The sequence below is a fragment of the Melospiza melodia genome, chromosome 1 (genome assembly GCF_035770615.1).
Source record: "Melospiza melodia melodia isolate bMelMel2 chromosome 1, bMelMel2.pri, whole genome shotgun sequence".
NCBI classification, from domain to species: Eukaryota; Metazoa; Chordata; class Aves; order Passeriformes; family Passerellidae; genus Melospiza; species Melospiza melodia.
Window position 1 is genome coordinate 44,768,614 of NC_086194.1, and position 16,193 is coordinate 44,784,806.

At 40.0% G+C, this 16,193-nt stretch overlaps 1 protein-coding gene across 6 annotated transcripts in view; it reads left to right on the plus strand.

The window, feature by feature from the left end:
• FYCO1 (FYVE and coiled-coil domain autophagy adaptor 1) overlaps positions 1-16,193 on the plus strand; it is a 45,950-nt gene that overhangs the window by 22,374 nt on the left and 7,383 nt on the right. For 5 of the 6 annotated variants that reach the window (XM_063156106.1, XM_063156126.1, XM_063156117.1 and 2 more), the window contains exons 10-16: positions 388-506; positions 1,403-1,570; positions 2,004-2,153; positions 3,595-3,800; positions 4,144-4,288; positions 13,028-13,111; positions 15,976-16,065. In XM_063156106.1, coding sequence (XP_063012176.1) covers positions 388-506; positions 1,403-1,570; positions 2,004-2,153; positions 3,595-3,800; positions 4,144-4,288; positions 13,028-13,111; positions 15,976-16,065 — 962 coding nt within the window. The remainder of the gene's footprint in view (positions 1-387; positions 507-1,402; positions 1,571-2,003; positions 2,154-3,594; positions 3,801-4,143; positions 4,289-13,027; positions 13,112-15,975; positions 16,066-16,193) is intronic. The other variant, XM_063156146.1, reaches the window with a different exon arrangement.

Sequence of the window (16,193 nt, forward strand, 5' to 3'; positions counted from 1 at the left end):
TGGCTTTTAATAAACAACATTTTCCTTCTATTTAATTTTTTTCTTTTGAAGCTTTTAGGTGGTGAGAAAGCTTTCAGGGTGTATTCTTTTACCATTATTTTTGAGAGATTTTTCTTGATAAGGAGGCAAAACTTCAACTGACACAGACTAACAAGAATTACAGGCTTAACACTGTGTCTCTTTAGCGTGTATCCCTTATTCAGTGTGACAGAAGTAATCAGTCACTAGTACACAACTAATTACTGCCTGCTTATACAATAATATCTTAATTGGTCATTTGGCTGTAACTGATTCTTTTAAAACATTGTTAGCTGTCTTGGTAATTGTCCTATGCATGGTAAAATCTTGTTTTTGTATGTAAGGAAATACTGTAATTCATTTTACTAGGCTGCAAACACGAGTTTGTGTAGAAAGTTGGATGAAGCTAGAGAGCAACTGTCAGAATCAGAATCTGCTCGGCTGCAAAAGGAAGAGGAAGTGACTTCTCTTAGAGAACTCTTGGAAAGGTGAGAGTTTGGATTCTTTACAGAAGCTATTCATTTGTAGGCCAAGCAAGAGGACAATAATCAAAACATGTTGAAAATCACCATGGTTTATGAAGTACCATATGTCACAGGGTTTTTATAGAACAAAGAGCTCATGGGCACTGGCAGGGAATATCAGATTGACACTTCACATAAGAAACATGCAAATTATACAGCACACGTGATGCACGGCTTAGTTTTTACTGTATTGTTAATTTAGCTGATATAAATTAATGAGAGACATTTTTATAACCTCTTTTTATCTTACAGGTTAAGCACAAAATTAATACTGGAGTTCTTTGTGAGAAATGCAAAATTTGTACTTTTGGACAGTTTCTTTTGTCTCTCCTCTTTGCGAAGTTTCAGGCAATCAGTAAGAATTATCTGAATGGGACCACATCCTGCATATCTTTGTTAGGTTTCTTATCAGCTTTAATAATCTAACTCAGGATGTGTTTTCAAAGTCTGTAATGTGGGCCTATGTGGTGTGGATAATCTGGCAGTCAGAAATAGATCTTCATGGGTGTGTGGGCTCACACAGAGTCTAACAGGTTAACCAAAGCCTATGTATTTTTATACATTTGTGCTGATATCATATGTATTATCTCTAGTTGATACCATCAGAAGCTTTACTATAAGCAGGGCGTCCAAGAAATTGCTGGTTGCTGGCTGTGTTCACTAGATAATGGATCTATGTGCATTTTCAGTGATGCGGAAAACTGGGGAGATTCTGCCTAGCTCTAAAAAATATGCACACTGAGAAAAATTTCACTGAAACTACTAGTGTATCAGGGTGGAAGAGCCCTTCCTTTTCCACAGGGAAGACTTGAATTTATGTGAGCTAAAAATGATTAATAATTGCCTTTGTGTTTGATCAGAATCCAAAAAGAAGCTGATGAAGCAAAAGAGAAGATCCTGGATTACACTGAGAAGCTCAGCAAGGTGGCAGCAGATAAAGATAGCAGTGACCAGAAGTTATTTGCTGAGCTGGATGACCTGACAAGAACAAAGCAGTTCCTTGAAGAACGTTTGATAGAGCTTATCAGGTTGGCATCAAAATGAACAGCAAGCAGAAATTAAAATCCTTGCTTAGGATGTTCAGGGATTCTGATTAGGTCATCCAGGCTTATATTCCCAAATTGAAGATACAAGTGAAGGCCAAAATCATTAGCAGTTGAAATTTTGCATTTCCATTATATAGGCAAAAAATGTAACACTCAATAATATCTCCTTAATTTCCTATCTGTTTTGAAATAATATGTAGTTCTCTGCATGGAAAGTGTTCTTCTCCCTATCTTTGCATAAGCTTCAGTAGGTTTTTTGATCTATCTTTATGTCTGAAAGCTTCTCAGAATTTTAGGAGCAAAGGAATTTTTACTGTGAAGCTCTCACCCGCATTCCAGTTGAGGTTGGTTAGCAATAAACCAACACTGTGACAATTTCTATGTGTTTTTCTTTCTTTTAACTGCGTCACTGCAGAGACAAAGATGCTTTGTGGCAAAAGTCGGATGCTCTGGAGTTCCAGCAGAAGCTTAGTGCAGAGCAGAGGTGGCAGGGGGACACAGAAGTTAATCACTGTCTGGACTGCCAGAGAGAGTTCTCGTGGATGGTGCGCCGACACCACTGCAGGTCAGTTGTTGAACTGTATTGCACTGTTCCAAAGTAAAACTCAGTATGGTTGTATGTGTGGAGGAAATATTTCTTGATGTTCACAGTTCAGTGATCAAAATTGTTGATAAATGACATTTTAGAGGCTGAAAGAACACATGTGCTTATGAGGGTATAAGACATTATTGGAAAGATCCCTTGACATGTATTAAGACAAAGATCTGGGTGCAACTCTGACTTGGGGAGTCTGTTAGTTTCTCATTTCTGGAAACAAAGATAATCAAACCCTGTATAGTGTGTTTCTTTGAAGGACTGCTCTGCACTGCTCTGTTCTTCTCCACACAATATTCACTAGGATGGCTTTGCTACTGTGGTGGAAGTATTCCAGAACATGTTTCAACATGCTGTACAATTATAAATTTGTTTACTTACACTAGGTTTGTTCAGAGCTAATCAACTATTGCAGAGTTATCTTTTTTTTTTTTTTTTTGTAAGTGGATATTAAATTATTTCCCCTACAGTTAGTGTTAGTTATCCAATCTAGATTTATTAAAAAGTATTTAAATGGATACATTTCAGGGTCCTAGTGATATGTTTGGTTTGGTTCTTTACTGTTCCTTAGCCTCATGACCTGATTTGTCATGTAAGGAAAGAAGGAAGCGCTAGAACTGTTTCCATTTCACGTGAATGTAAACAACATTCCATAGGAATTAGTGAATGGTGAAGTCATTTTGAGTAACAGCTTCCAAATTACTCATTTCTGCAAAGGTCTCTGAAAGCTGCTTGTGTCTTCACCCAGTAATGATTTAAATGATTAAGAAAAACAAAACCATTAAAATTTCCTGAGTAGCAGTCATCCCTGTTGGGTGCTTTAATTCATAAAAATCTCAACATTAAAAAGTAGTTGACAAGTTTAATACTGCGAGACTTCAAACTGGAGAGGGCAGGAGGAATGAATGTATACATATGTGTCCAATACTGGATTTTTTTCCTTTCTGAAGGGAAGAAGGTCATTATGAAGCAGAGACGTACAGATGTGTTTTTAAAGTCCTTATAATCAAATCAAGTTTTGTTCTACCTGTCTGTGAGATTTGACTTGTGTAGTATTAAGTTAATTTTCTTCTTACATACTTAATATAAATATAATATGTTTGCATTGTGTATTTGTGAACATTTGATTGTTTTATATTTTTATATTTATTTTTTGTATTTTTAGTTTTTTCTGTTTTATCTGTTTGTTAAGGTAGCAAAGCATGAATGTGAATTTCTATCCTGTGCTTGTCAAGAAGACTTGTTTCACTTCAGGAAGGAATGTGGTCTGTTATGAGTTCTGCCAATGGGTGTAGCTTTCATGCTTTTGCAGAAAACAAGACCATTATGAGAGAGCCCCAGCCTCTGCCATGGAGATACGTTCTGGCTGTGTGTGGTATTTTTCTAACACCTGGTTTTGAATCGTTTTTAGAATGTGTGGCCGCATTTTCTGCTACTACTGCTGCAACAACTACATGGTGACAAAGCTTGGTGGAAAAAAGGAGCGTTGCTGCAGAGCTTGCTTTAACAAGCCTAGAGTCATTGTGGACAGTGCAGATGACTCTGGATCCAGTGCCAACCAGGAAGGATCACCAGCTTCAATGGAATCGCCTGTGTCACCATCTGAGCGGGCTTTTGGTTAGTTTATTGTTTGCATGCTGTGGAGAAATAAGTGCTGTTCTTTGACAGTCTCCAAAAAACCACATGGTCACATCCTGCTCCAATGACCTGCAGGAGGTCATGGAGAGTTTTCAGGATGGGACTGACCCTGTCTTTGAATTTAATGGATATTGAGAGAAACATTAATGTATGAAATGAGTGTCAGTCAGACCAACATTTTCCATTAATTCTAATAGTTATCTAATGCTTCTGTAAATGAAGAGGAATGGCCCAGGCTTGCCCCTTAAGGGTTTTGCTCATTTGTTTTCCAGACAACCAGCTAAGAGTGTTCATGTTTCTTCTCATGTTTTTTATGGCACAGTTGCAAGTGAAGCCTCTAAACCACCAGATGATGCAGCTTTTGATATAATCACTGATGAGGAGCTGTGCCAAGTACAGGAATCAGACTCTCTCCACAATGAAAGTCAGATAGAAAGAGACTCTCTGGATCAAAGTGTGACAGATCTGTGAGTAAACACTGCTTCTCAAAGAAGGGACTCTTTGGGATTTGTTTAGAATGTTCTTCTTTTTCTCCCATTCAGTGAGAATAGTCAACCTCTGTGTAAAGTGAAGATCTCTGCTCCCAGGCCACATGTTCAGTAGAACAACACAAGATCATTTTGGTCTATTTGCACAGCCAGCATTCAATCTAGTAAATCTAAACCACTCCATGCTCTCTCTCCACCTGCTTCACCACAACACAGGGGAGTAGTCCCAGCTCTGTGCTGTCATCAGGCCAGCTGTCACCATTAAAGTCTGCATCCAGGCTCTCTGTGTCTGTAGACTTCCTTACTACCTTAGAGATGACAGCTTACAGAAAAGAACAATTGTGTAGCTACATCTGGCACAAATTTGTTCTTTTCTTTTTGAAGAAAATGGGAGTGAGTGCAGATTTCAGTAATGTTTTAATATATAATTCAACCTAAATACTAATGAAAAGGATTTAAGGCCATCTGAATGTCCAAATACTTGGTTTGCAAATGACATTGTAGTATTATAGTCTAATTTGTATCTTTATTTATTTATTATGTTTAATTTGTACAGTTTAGGCAAAATATTGTTTTACTATTGTTCAAATATTTTCAAATGTTTTACAAAAATTCTGTTCTTTAAAATATATTGTCTTTTGAGAAGAAAAAACAAAAAGAGAAATTTCACCTAAATTGTGTACTTGCTTTGCTTCCAAGCAGAAAAATAGACAGGATAAATATAAATGCTGAAGTGAAAATAGTCACAGAGTAAATAGTCTGCTGCTGAGAAAGCAGACCTAGACTCTTTTACACCCAACAGACACATTTCCGGTATAAACCACAATGACTTGCAGTTTGGGTTGAAGACAAACAGTACAGACTTGTTTATTTGGTAAAAAGACTTCTCAAAATTCTACATATTTGTTTCTTGGTAAATACCTTAAGTGTGTTCTTCCTACTTTGTACGCAGTTAACACTGACAGTGTATTCCTCTCATCATGTGCTGGAATGAATTGAGCTTCACAGTGCTCTTGTGTATTTAGTGTTTTGCAAAAAGACAGGTTTTGGTGGGGAATTTTTGTTTGTTTGTTTTGTGAAGAAAAAAGCGAAGTGTATTACTTCTTTTAATTCATACTATCTGCAGGAGGTATGTTACAGGTGAGTTAGCTCTGGAGAAAACAACCAGGAAAAGAGAAATAAGTGTGGGTCACCATTTGTTTTAATTTGAGATTGGTCTAAATTCATCTTGTCTGACAAAGTATTCAGGCAGGCAGGAAGGATTGTCACTAACAAGAGGCTACTATTCTTGAAGAGCACCCATGGAACAACTTACTTGCACTACATAAACTTTTAGAGGTTGTCCAGCTTCCCTTGTCAGATTATAAGCAGGAGAGCCAGGAAATAGTGCTTTATCCTCTGTTGCTTTTTGTTAGCAGTTTCATGAGCAGGTGGGTGAGTCCTACTGTGGCTGTACTTTGAACCTGAGACATTCTTTGCAGAGAACACAAATGACACCTGCCCTTTCCCATGGCACCTGTAACGTTTGGAAGGCTCAGGGTCACTAGCCTGAGCAGTGGAGAGGAGAATGGCCTTCTTGCATTGCAGATGACTTGTTGATTGTGGGTTTGTGTTATGGGAGAGATCTAGAAACTGATACGTGAGTCAGATGATGGTGTGGTGCTGGTGGTGCATGTTAAAGAAAAACAGCAGGGCACAGTGCTGACTGTGACAGCACACAGGTCTTCTCACTTGTTTCTGTGGTGAGGAGTACATGTGTACCCAAAGCTTGAGTGTCTTAGCACAGGAAGGAGCAGGAAGTGCAGCATGAGATAGTTGGGTTGTTTGTGAGTAAATGTGCCAGAGCCACTGTATTGTCTGCTGACCCTCTGTCCTGTCTTGGACAGCAGCCCTTGAGACATGTACTGAGAATTTTCCACTGTGTTTTCTCCCACAGTTCAAGGGCCTGCCGTTTAGTGACTTTCTGAGCTACTGGTTTGTTTGCTGCAGAATTGTTGGCTGTACTGAGCTGACCACCTTGAACTTCATGTAGACTTATCATCTTTATTCTTTCCCTTTCTAAAGAGTCCAGCTAAATGTGGCCTGATTTCTAGGTGGAAACTTCACATAGTCTCCACTGGCATTCCAATAATGTTCTCTTTGCATTAAATTGAATATTTGGAGTAGAATTTGCTTAGATATAGTGTCTGGGGAACACACAAAGGATCCAAGACTGTGGTTGCTAGATGAATGTCTGAGGAAGGCATACAAAAAGTCAGTTTTCAGGCTAAACTTCTTTATTGAGATCTGCTGAAAATAATCCAAGCTATTTTGGTTTTGCCAGAGATTTGAACCAGCTGGTGGAGCTTTAAAAATGGAGGAGATGAGCAGCCAGGAGAGGGAAGAGAAGGGAGTCCAAGTAGAAGATCTGCAACTGACATGCTCTGCTGACAAAGTTTCTTAGGATCTCTCTCTGGCTGACAGCAGAGATTCTCACACTGACCAGAATACTAGGTGTGAGTCCTTGCTGGACTAAAAATGCAAGCTGGTCCTCAAAGCAGTGAATTATCTTAAAGGACATTCCTGTTCCTATTTGTCCCCCTTTTGGTGCCTGCTGTATATTTACTCTATTTTTCACTTGGTGTCTTAGCCCTGCCACTGTTGTTCTTTCCTTGAAGTGACATGACACAATTATAACAAAATTATTTCATAACAGCAAATCTTGAGAGTGTGCCTTTATTGGTATAGGTCAGTTGAGAATCAATTAAAACTCACCTTAGTCATCAGCTGCAGAGGTGTGTGGCAGAATAAGAGAGATGACTATACCAACATAACTCTGACTGACCTTGAAGTAGCTATTTCCTAAAGGTTAGGATTAAGCAGCAGTTACTTCAGCCTTTCAGGTTTGTTATTTGTGTTTGGACCAACCTGATCAAAATCTTGAATGTGAGGGGCTGAGATTAATTGTGCAATTGTGATACATCCTGCTACTTCAAGGCTCATGGGTTTTCTTTTGAAGTGTTGTATTTTTGAACTCTTATTGCTAAAGCATTCACATATGCAAATTGTGTTCTAAAACCAAGGGCCCCAGGATAAACCAGTGCACTGTGTTTCCATTTTTATGTTTTGTAGGCATAACATGCCTGTAGTAAATGTTGCAGCAGCAAAATCAAGATCACAGACAGCAGAAGACTGAAGAAAACCCCAAAGTTGCCACTAGTCTGGTACAGGAACAAAGAGTTTATTCACACCTTGGTAGTGGTAGAAAGAACATCTCAGCCTGTCTGCACAGTAGTTGCTTTGGTTTGGATTGTTTTTTTCTTGATGACTCATAACACTCTTGGCTGGCCTAATTACAGCTCACGTGGCCGGGCAGGGTGCGGTGTGGCCGAAAGGGGGAAGTGAATGTGCTCTGAAGAGTGCCCTGCCCCACGCAGAAGCAGCCAGGAGGGAGAGGGGACAGCAGCACCTCTTGCCACCCTATGCTGGCAAAGCCTGCATTGCAGCTGTGTGTTGAGATGGCACCTTTACACATGCAGTCACACCACATTGCTTCATAGCTTTGTTTTTAAGGATATTTCGCTTGGGAGAAACAAGAGATTGTGTAGTGAGGAAAGGATTGCCTAAGGAGCTGTTTCCTAAAGGGAAAAGTGGTGAGATGGGCATGTTGCTACCAAAAAGGGTCAGGTTCCTCTGAGCTGCAGTGCTCTGCTAGGAAGGCCTGGGTATTAATGAGGAGTAAAGGAACATCCAGGCAGTGTGGTTTTTGCAAGAATGGTTTGAAGCAGTTAAAATTGGTATTTCAAAGCTGTAATGCAAAGGACTTCGACCCTTTGGGCCAGACCCAACCCTGCCTTTATTGCAAGCAGTCCACAGCTGTATAAAGTCCTCCCTTTGCTCCTCTGCAACATCTCTTCTTTCTTTTCCCTGTTCCAGTCTCCACACCTGCTCTACTACTTTGTGCAAGAGCTTTTGCACACTTTTCTTTCCCCTGCACATATTTTTCCCTCCAATTTGGAAGTGAAAAGACTGGAGGTGGAAAGGGAGAACTGGTGGAACAAGGTTGGAAAACAACCAAGAAATCAGCAGTTTCATGAGAAGGGAACCAAGGTGCCAGGAAAAACAGACTGGAAGGATGTCATGATGCAAAGAATGTGTGGGGAATCAGGGTGTGAGAGTTTGCATCTACAGAAACACTGCTCAGTGTTGGAGCCCATGTGTGTGTGATATGATATTCCTGCTGTTCACAAGGGCCCTGGTAATCTGGCAACATGAGGTCTGTTATCAGATATAAGATACAAAGATGTGTATGGGACATTCAGACTGTGAACCTGATAGCAGGTGAAAATGCTGCTTTATTACAGAAATTTTAGATGAACACTAAAGGATTTTGTGTACAGACCTTGTCCTAGATGGAAAAAAAACCCTAAAACATCCAAAAAACCCCAGCATGAAGATTGAAACATATATTTTTAAAATTCAGGAATTCTCATTAAATGAATGGGCTGAAGATATTACATAAAATATGTAATATATTTGAAACAACTCATAAAAGCTTTCAATAAAATAAACACCATTCATAGAAAAGCAGCAGGCCAGAGGTTTGAGAGTCAGGAAATTTAAATTACCTTTATGAAAAGTGGAATTTTATCTCATTGGTTTTTACACTTTTTGAAAATCTGCACTGTTAAGTCAGTTACCAGCTTGGACTGAAAAAGCAGGAAGCAATGAAGTATCATGATGAAAATAGATTGGTTCTAAGCTGATCACAGTGTTTTTACTAATGGTATTTCCTCTTTCACTCAGACTGCCTACATCAGTATTTGCAAACAAAACAAACAGAAAAAAAAGAAGCTGAAAAAGAGTTGCCAGATTTTCTAGGCAGTTTTATAGTGGGTACATGTTTGTGGCATCTGCACTCTATGAAGCAGTAAAAGATTTAGAATCTTCCTCTTCAGTGGGTTTGCCACTGTTGAGCTGTAACTTGCCAATTGGCACATCTTGATTTTTTAATAACTTTGTGTTAGTGCTTCCTGATTTTCATTCCCTTGAAGAAATAGAGGGTTAAGACAGGCATAAAAATAAGCAAGAGCTTTTGTTATGGTAATTGCATATTCAAAGCTGCTGTTCAATTTAAAGCTCCAGTCTGTGATTTTTATCAATCTGAAGAAAGTATAGGGTATCTGGGTAAAAATAAAGAGGACAAGTACAGAAAATTTTTTTTTTACATTTGTTCTTTTTAAGACTTCTAGCACCCAGTAAGGTTTTAGTAATTAGTGAGTAGCAGATGATCATGGCTAGCATGGGAATAAAATAAGCAAGAGTCGCTTGGATCACTTCAAGAGCCAGTTCTGTGCGACAGTTTGGGTATTCTTCCTGACATACTGCCTCCCAAAATTAACACCTCCCAAAAAACAAAGTGTGGTGCAGCAAATGCTTGTGAGATCAAGACAGAGATTAATTTGCCCCATATCATTTGTTTGGTTTGACACATGTGCTTTGGTGGCAAAAGTAACAGCAATAAGCTGGTCAAAGGTGATAGACATTAGAGTTAACATTGAAGTGTATACAAGTCCCATGACATGCCACAGTGCCTGAAATTCACTCTTGAGCAGCAGAGTATGCCCAGAGTGGCTGCATCCAAAGCAAAATGCAGTCAGCTATAGCCAGGTTCAGCAAAAGTACTGTCAGTTTCTGTCAGTGTCTTCAGTTTCATGTAGAAACTTAGTATGGCAAAGGCCAGTGCCTTTCCTGCTAGGCCAAGGATGAAAACAACAAAATACATATTTGGCAGGAAGACTCTTACTAATATGAAAATTCTCATTTCTGTTTTTATAGGGGTCAGTGATGGAGAAGTTATTATAAAAGTTAGCACTGTCTGTAGTTGCCATGTTGCCTTTTTTTTAAAGGCAGCCTGGAAGGAGACATATTGGGATTTTTTACTCAGCAAATAATTAAATCCTAATGCATTCAGGAGACAGACAAAATCCTAAGTGCTAACAGATAAGAATTGTAGTAAAGCATCCATGACAGACAAAAGCAAATCTATTTATTTGCTGAAGAGGATTGTCTTGACAGTCAAGACCCAAGCACAACAGCTGGTGGATTTGAACACATCATCTGTTACCAGATTTATACTGATGGGGATTCAAAAACATACTCAGAAGACAATTACAAAGAGGCTTCTGAAAACAGTATAAGGATTAGGCTTTCTAATACATCCATGATTTAGTGCTTGGATTGAGGTTTCTGGGGAAACTCATGAGAGAAATAAAATTTGTTTTGCCAGATTTACCATTTAGGCTCAGGTTGCAGACTCTGAGCATCAGAGTTGTTTGGCTTGGGTTGGACCTGTCCCAAAAGGCAGGGTTTGAGTCTCAACGAGTACTTCAGAACCTGTGTTTCAGTTAAGCCTCATCTTGTTCTTCAGATGTCAGTCACATCGTCACATGGCAGCATTTCTTCCTTTCCCCATTTCAAGTGACTTACTGAAACATGGAGGATTTTTGTTAATGCACTACATTTGTATTACTCTCAGAGGAAGGGCTGACCAATCCTCTGTCGGCCCCTTCCATCACATTCCCTCTCAAGGGTCGATGGGGTTTTGCACTGTCAGCTCTCCAAGGAGAGGCTTAACCCCTTAAGCCTCTCCTTAACTCAATTTAACTGCAGTCAGGGCTGTTGCCAGCACACAAAAGTAACAGCCCTAAGACTACTGATCTTTGCAAGCTGTTTACCTGGTAAATTAAGTGTTTTGTAAGATAGGTTTATTGGCTTTTTAAAGATTTAGCCCAAAAGCTAAATGCCCTCTCTTTTGAGCTACAAAAACTATGTTTCTGTGAGATTAATCCTACTACAAGATATTACTCAGCATAAGATTAGCAGAACTCACCTCTGATTCAAGATTGCCTGAAAGGTCTCACCCAGTGAATTCTAAAGTACAGCAGTTTGAGTGTCCCTTGGTTCTGCAAGAGAGGGAAGCTCTATTAAGAGAAGCTAGCCCATTCAGGCAGATCTTTGCAGCAGCCTGTGCTACCATAGCTGGAGTGCTTCTGGGACTCTGATTTGTAGAGCAGTGAGCTTGTATCTCTGGCTGCTTGAGTTTGGTACCTGCAAATGCATATAAAGAAAAACAGCACCAAATTTGCCTTACTTCTGCAGCATCATTATTGAAAGAACACTACTGACACAAGAAATGTAAGGGCTGTGTAATGCTTTTTAAAAACTGAGTTCTCCCTTGTGCTTCATTGCATGTGATAGAAATTTCTCTGCCTCTAAGAAACCAACTGGGAGCAAGGTGCTAAATATTCACAAACTGTTCCTGTCAAACAGGGGAGCAATACATTGTGATAACCACCTGCTTTTATCAGTCATTTTGAGATGCAGAATAAGGTATGAGGATGACACAGCAGTGACTAAACTGTCTGGTGACATCTGGGTTGTATGAATTTATCCCCTATAGGGAGTGGGCTGAGAGAGTAGCTGTTACTCTTGGATGGGTCAGTCTGAAGAACATTTGATTGTAGAGCTGTGAAGGACCTTGGATGCAGAAACCACCCTGGCTGCAGGGAACCTGCAGGCTCTGGGATGGAGCAGCCTCTGTGGAGCTACAGGCTGGGCAGGGAGCGTTGGGCAGGAGCTCTGCTGAAAGGACATGGGGCTCCTGGTGGATACTGGTGTAAACTCAGACCAGAAAATGCTTTTGCTAAATCTCTCCTGCCTCAGTTTCCCTTAACAGCCTCTAAAGAACTGTGTGAAAAGAAAACTCAAAGGTATCTTAACTAGTGTTACCCACAGAGGTGGCTGTAGCCTTGGTGATCTACAGGCTGCAGTATTTGGGCTATACTGGCAGCAGCTTGTCAGTATTTTTAGTGTTGATTTCCAGTCGTCTGTTTGCTGCCTCCTGCTGGGAGGAAAGCACCCTGGTAATCCCTAATTGCTTGTTCCGAACATTTTGCAAATGCAGTGTTTGAAAGCTATCTTCATCTCATGGCCTTTGCCAAACATCTTCCCTATCACAATAAAAAGCAAAACAAAACAAAACCAATTAAGAAATAAAAAATATTTTGTGTGTTGTCACTCAGAGCACAGAAAGATTCCTTTGTCATGATTGTTTCCCTAGCTTGCTTTCTGTGTAGTTTCTTGTCTTGAAGATAGAGTGTGTCCAGTTTTAAGGCTGGGGAGTCCTTTTGTTTTGTTTGTTGGTTGTTTTTCTTTGTTTCATACAGAATGTGGCATAGCTAAGTCATAGATACTTTTTTGAGAAATAGCTGGGATTTCATTTATAGCAGTAAGCACCTCACCCATTGCAGACAGTGATGGATCTTCATGTCCATCCATCTTTTTCTGTGTAGTTTTGCAATTGTCTGTGTGATGCTTTCCCATCTCAACATGTGCCAGGGTTTGCCCTTAACACTTCCATCCCTTTCCCACCCATACACCTTCATGAAAGACACGGTCTTGCACCCTGTTAAAAACTCAGTGAGCTCTGTATCCCCCTTGCTCCATCCCAAATCATTCCTCTTTTGTTGCCCATGTCAAGGACTGTCTGTGGTATCCTTTCTTCTGATCCCTTGCTGTCATCTTTCTATTTTTACTGCTCTCTGTTGGGTGTGAGAGGAAGGCTAATAACTAAGTTAGGGTGCCTGGGGTGGGTTTGACCTGCTAGATAACAGCAGGCCCAGGGAATCATTGGTGCACTTCAGCATAATGCCTTTGATTGTTTCTTTGCATTTTCAGATGTGTTTGCTGGGCTAAGCAGCTGTTAGGGGCTCTGTACAGCCTCCAGTCTCCGTTTCAGGTTTCTGCCTTTCACACAATTCGGTAAGACTCTCCCCTGGATGACAGAAGTTCTCTCCAGAAATCACTGCACTGCTGAGAGGCAGATGGCTTCTGGGATTTCACTGCTCAGCCGCATGAAGCCAACACCTCTGACATGTAGCTACAGCTGTCACAGCTCAGGTGTTTGTGAAAACAGAAAATTGCTGAGTCTAGATTTGAACCATCTTTTTTCAAGTTTTAATTCTAAAAGTGGCTTCTAACTTTTAACTCCCCAAGCCATTTATGATGTTGGCCACAGTATTTTTAGTATAATTTGTAAGAAATGTAATCCCTGTATAAGAACAGGCACAGTGGACAAGGCTTAGGGAACTTAGGGACAGTGACCAACAGCAGGTGCCCGAGGAATTGCATAAGAACAAGACCAGCATGAAGCAATAATTCTTCAAAACGCTCTATCAGCTTCCAACAATCTGTGTCTAGAGGCTTTGCTGAATCAGAGCTGTTCTCTTCTTGCTGTAGTGTCTTTTCCATGTTTCACTTCTTTCTGCTTTTAGTCCCACTTCATTTTACTTTTAAAAAGTAGAAGTGAAAGAATACAGACTGTTTAAATAGATACACCAGAGGCTGCATATTCATAATCTGGGGACCTGGCAAACTGTAGGAACATCCTTCGTGCTAACACAAAAGGTGAATGGGTCACGCAAGAATAAATTCTCTTGTCAAGGGAAAAATGCTCCAGTTGAATCATGATACTGTTTCTTATAGCCTACCAGACCTTAGTTTAGACTGTTAGACTCAGTGAGATGTCATAAAAAGAAGGAGGATTTTCTTTGTGATTATAGGCACTTTGGTTTAATACACAAATCAGGAGACTTAGCACTCCCTTAGCCTTAGATGTGTGGTGAATGTATTGGGTTGGTAGAGCCAAGTGGCAAGGTGGCCATGTAACCACCTAACCATGTACTGGGTTGCAGCAGGAATAAGGAAAATCATGTATTAGAGGAGAACATGAACATATATTGGTCCTGTGATTTAATTTACATTTTAGGTTTCCAAATAAAAGATTAAATTAATGGACTAAATCAAGAGCTCTACTGGCATTGTGTCGTAAATCATAGAGTTTGACACTTCTGAATTGTGTAGTTGCCTGTAATTGTGTAGTTCTCTTGCTCTGCATGAATTCAAGTCTGTGAAATAAAAGCTGTGTAGCTAACCTGGTGGGATGGGAGACTTACATGGATCACAGCATGAAGCTGGTTGCTGTTCCCACTGTGCAAGCAAAATGTATGTGTAGGTTTACAAGCTATAGTTCAGTTTTCTAGTTTGTTGGTTTGAGGTTTTTTTCAGAATCAGTTTTCTTATCTGGTTGTATAAAGACAGTTAACAAGAAGTTATTTGTATCAGTAAGTATTTCCACAGTTATTGTACTAACCTTTATGGACCAACACCTAGTAAGTACTTCATGCCTACATTCCTTGTGTCCGGGTACAGCTCAGGTTTTGGCACTTAATTACAGCTTTGAGTCTCCCATGCACATCCCAGCTGTCACTTCAGGGTATTGACAGTACTGGTGTGACTGAAGAAGTCAAGAGTTACTCAAGAGACTGCGAAAATAAAAGAACAGGAGTATCAAGATAACAGTTCAGGAAATGTGTAGACAGTGGGTGCAGTTTAATTTGCAGTCATAACAGAGAATTCGTCCTGTTTCCAAACCATAATGTCACTGCACTAAAATGGTATGTGATTGCATGTTGTTGACACAGTATATTCAGATGCTGCTCATCACCACTTGAAGGAGATATTTTCTCCTGCTCTTCTTCTCAGCAATGCTGCTTGTAGAGCTATATCCCACTGGATTTAAAAGAAAATGCTGAACTGTGCATTAGTTTTGGGAATTGGTCAACAGCAAGTATGGCAGTTATGCTCTCTAGGGGCATTACTGCACTTGATGGTTCAGAAGCACATATGGTATTAACATTTTATTAGATTCCCCTGGATTTGGAAGGAACCAACCATCTGGTTCCCTATAAATAAGAATCCTTGGAATTTTTTTTCTGGGAACAAGAGCTTAATTTTCTCAAACTGCTGGAATGCAGAGAAACAAAACAAGAATCAGTCAGAGAATCTCTAACTTACTTGGAAACTATCAGTGTTTGTTTCCTGACTCTCAGACTCATCCTTCTCTCTGTGTCCAGCCCTGTAATTCATACCTGGGGCTAGTCCAGTGCTAGTCCCGAGCATACACCTTTTTTGAGGTAAGGAGTGGATAGAAGGTTCTTCCCTCTGTTTCACTGCTCACTGGGACACATCATAGTGTGGAGGAAACATCCTGCTTTGTTATCTTGTAAAGTATCTTTGGTGTATTTGTGTTTGAATCATGCAGTACTTTTTGTAGGAAAAGAAGACACATGGTAGCAATTCTACAGCAATAGAATATGTTTTGTGTACATTGTCAGAATAAGGAACTGGATAATATGTCTGTAAAACACCTCCCATATTAAATCCAGGGAGACGTCTTATCCTTTTGCAAGCTTTGTTTGAGGGACCAGTGCAGACTGTTGTGCTTGTGTCTGCCCCTCAACCTGCCAGAGAATCTTCAAAACCTGTCATCATCTCAATAAGAAATTTATGTTATGATTGCAGAAAAGATTTTCTGGATGTATATATATATATTCCTCTTAGCTCATGAAACGAGGATGAAAACAGTTTTACGTTTGTGCAGTGATGAGCAGAAGGGGGCTGCGGTTTTGCCCAGTTTTGTCACTGGAATGGGCCAACTAAGAATCCTAGAATTTGGTATCAGGACTATCAAAACATTTCTATTTTGGGAAGGCATCAGCATGCAGATTGTATTTGATTACATACTACTCAGAGAATCATGGTTTTCCTTCTTTTCCTTGTTCTAGAAACAGCACTTCTTCAACTTTCGATGAATCTGAAGACTGGCAAGTTGCTCAAGATGCTGAGATATGCTTGTTGAAGTCAGGAGAAATTATGTAAGCAGAACAATTTCATTGCTATAGGTGAAAGCCTAAAGGCTGAACTCAGATACCAGCTATGTGAGCACAAGCCTTGCAGGCTCCTGGAAGAGCTGCTCACTTGTGTCCCATGGTAGAGTTTGGTC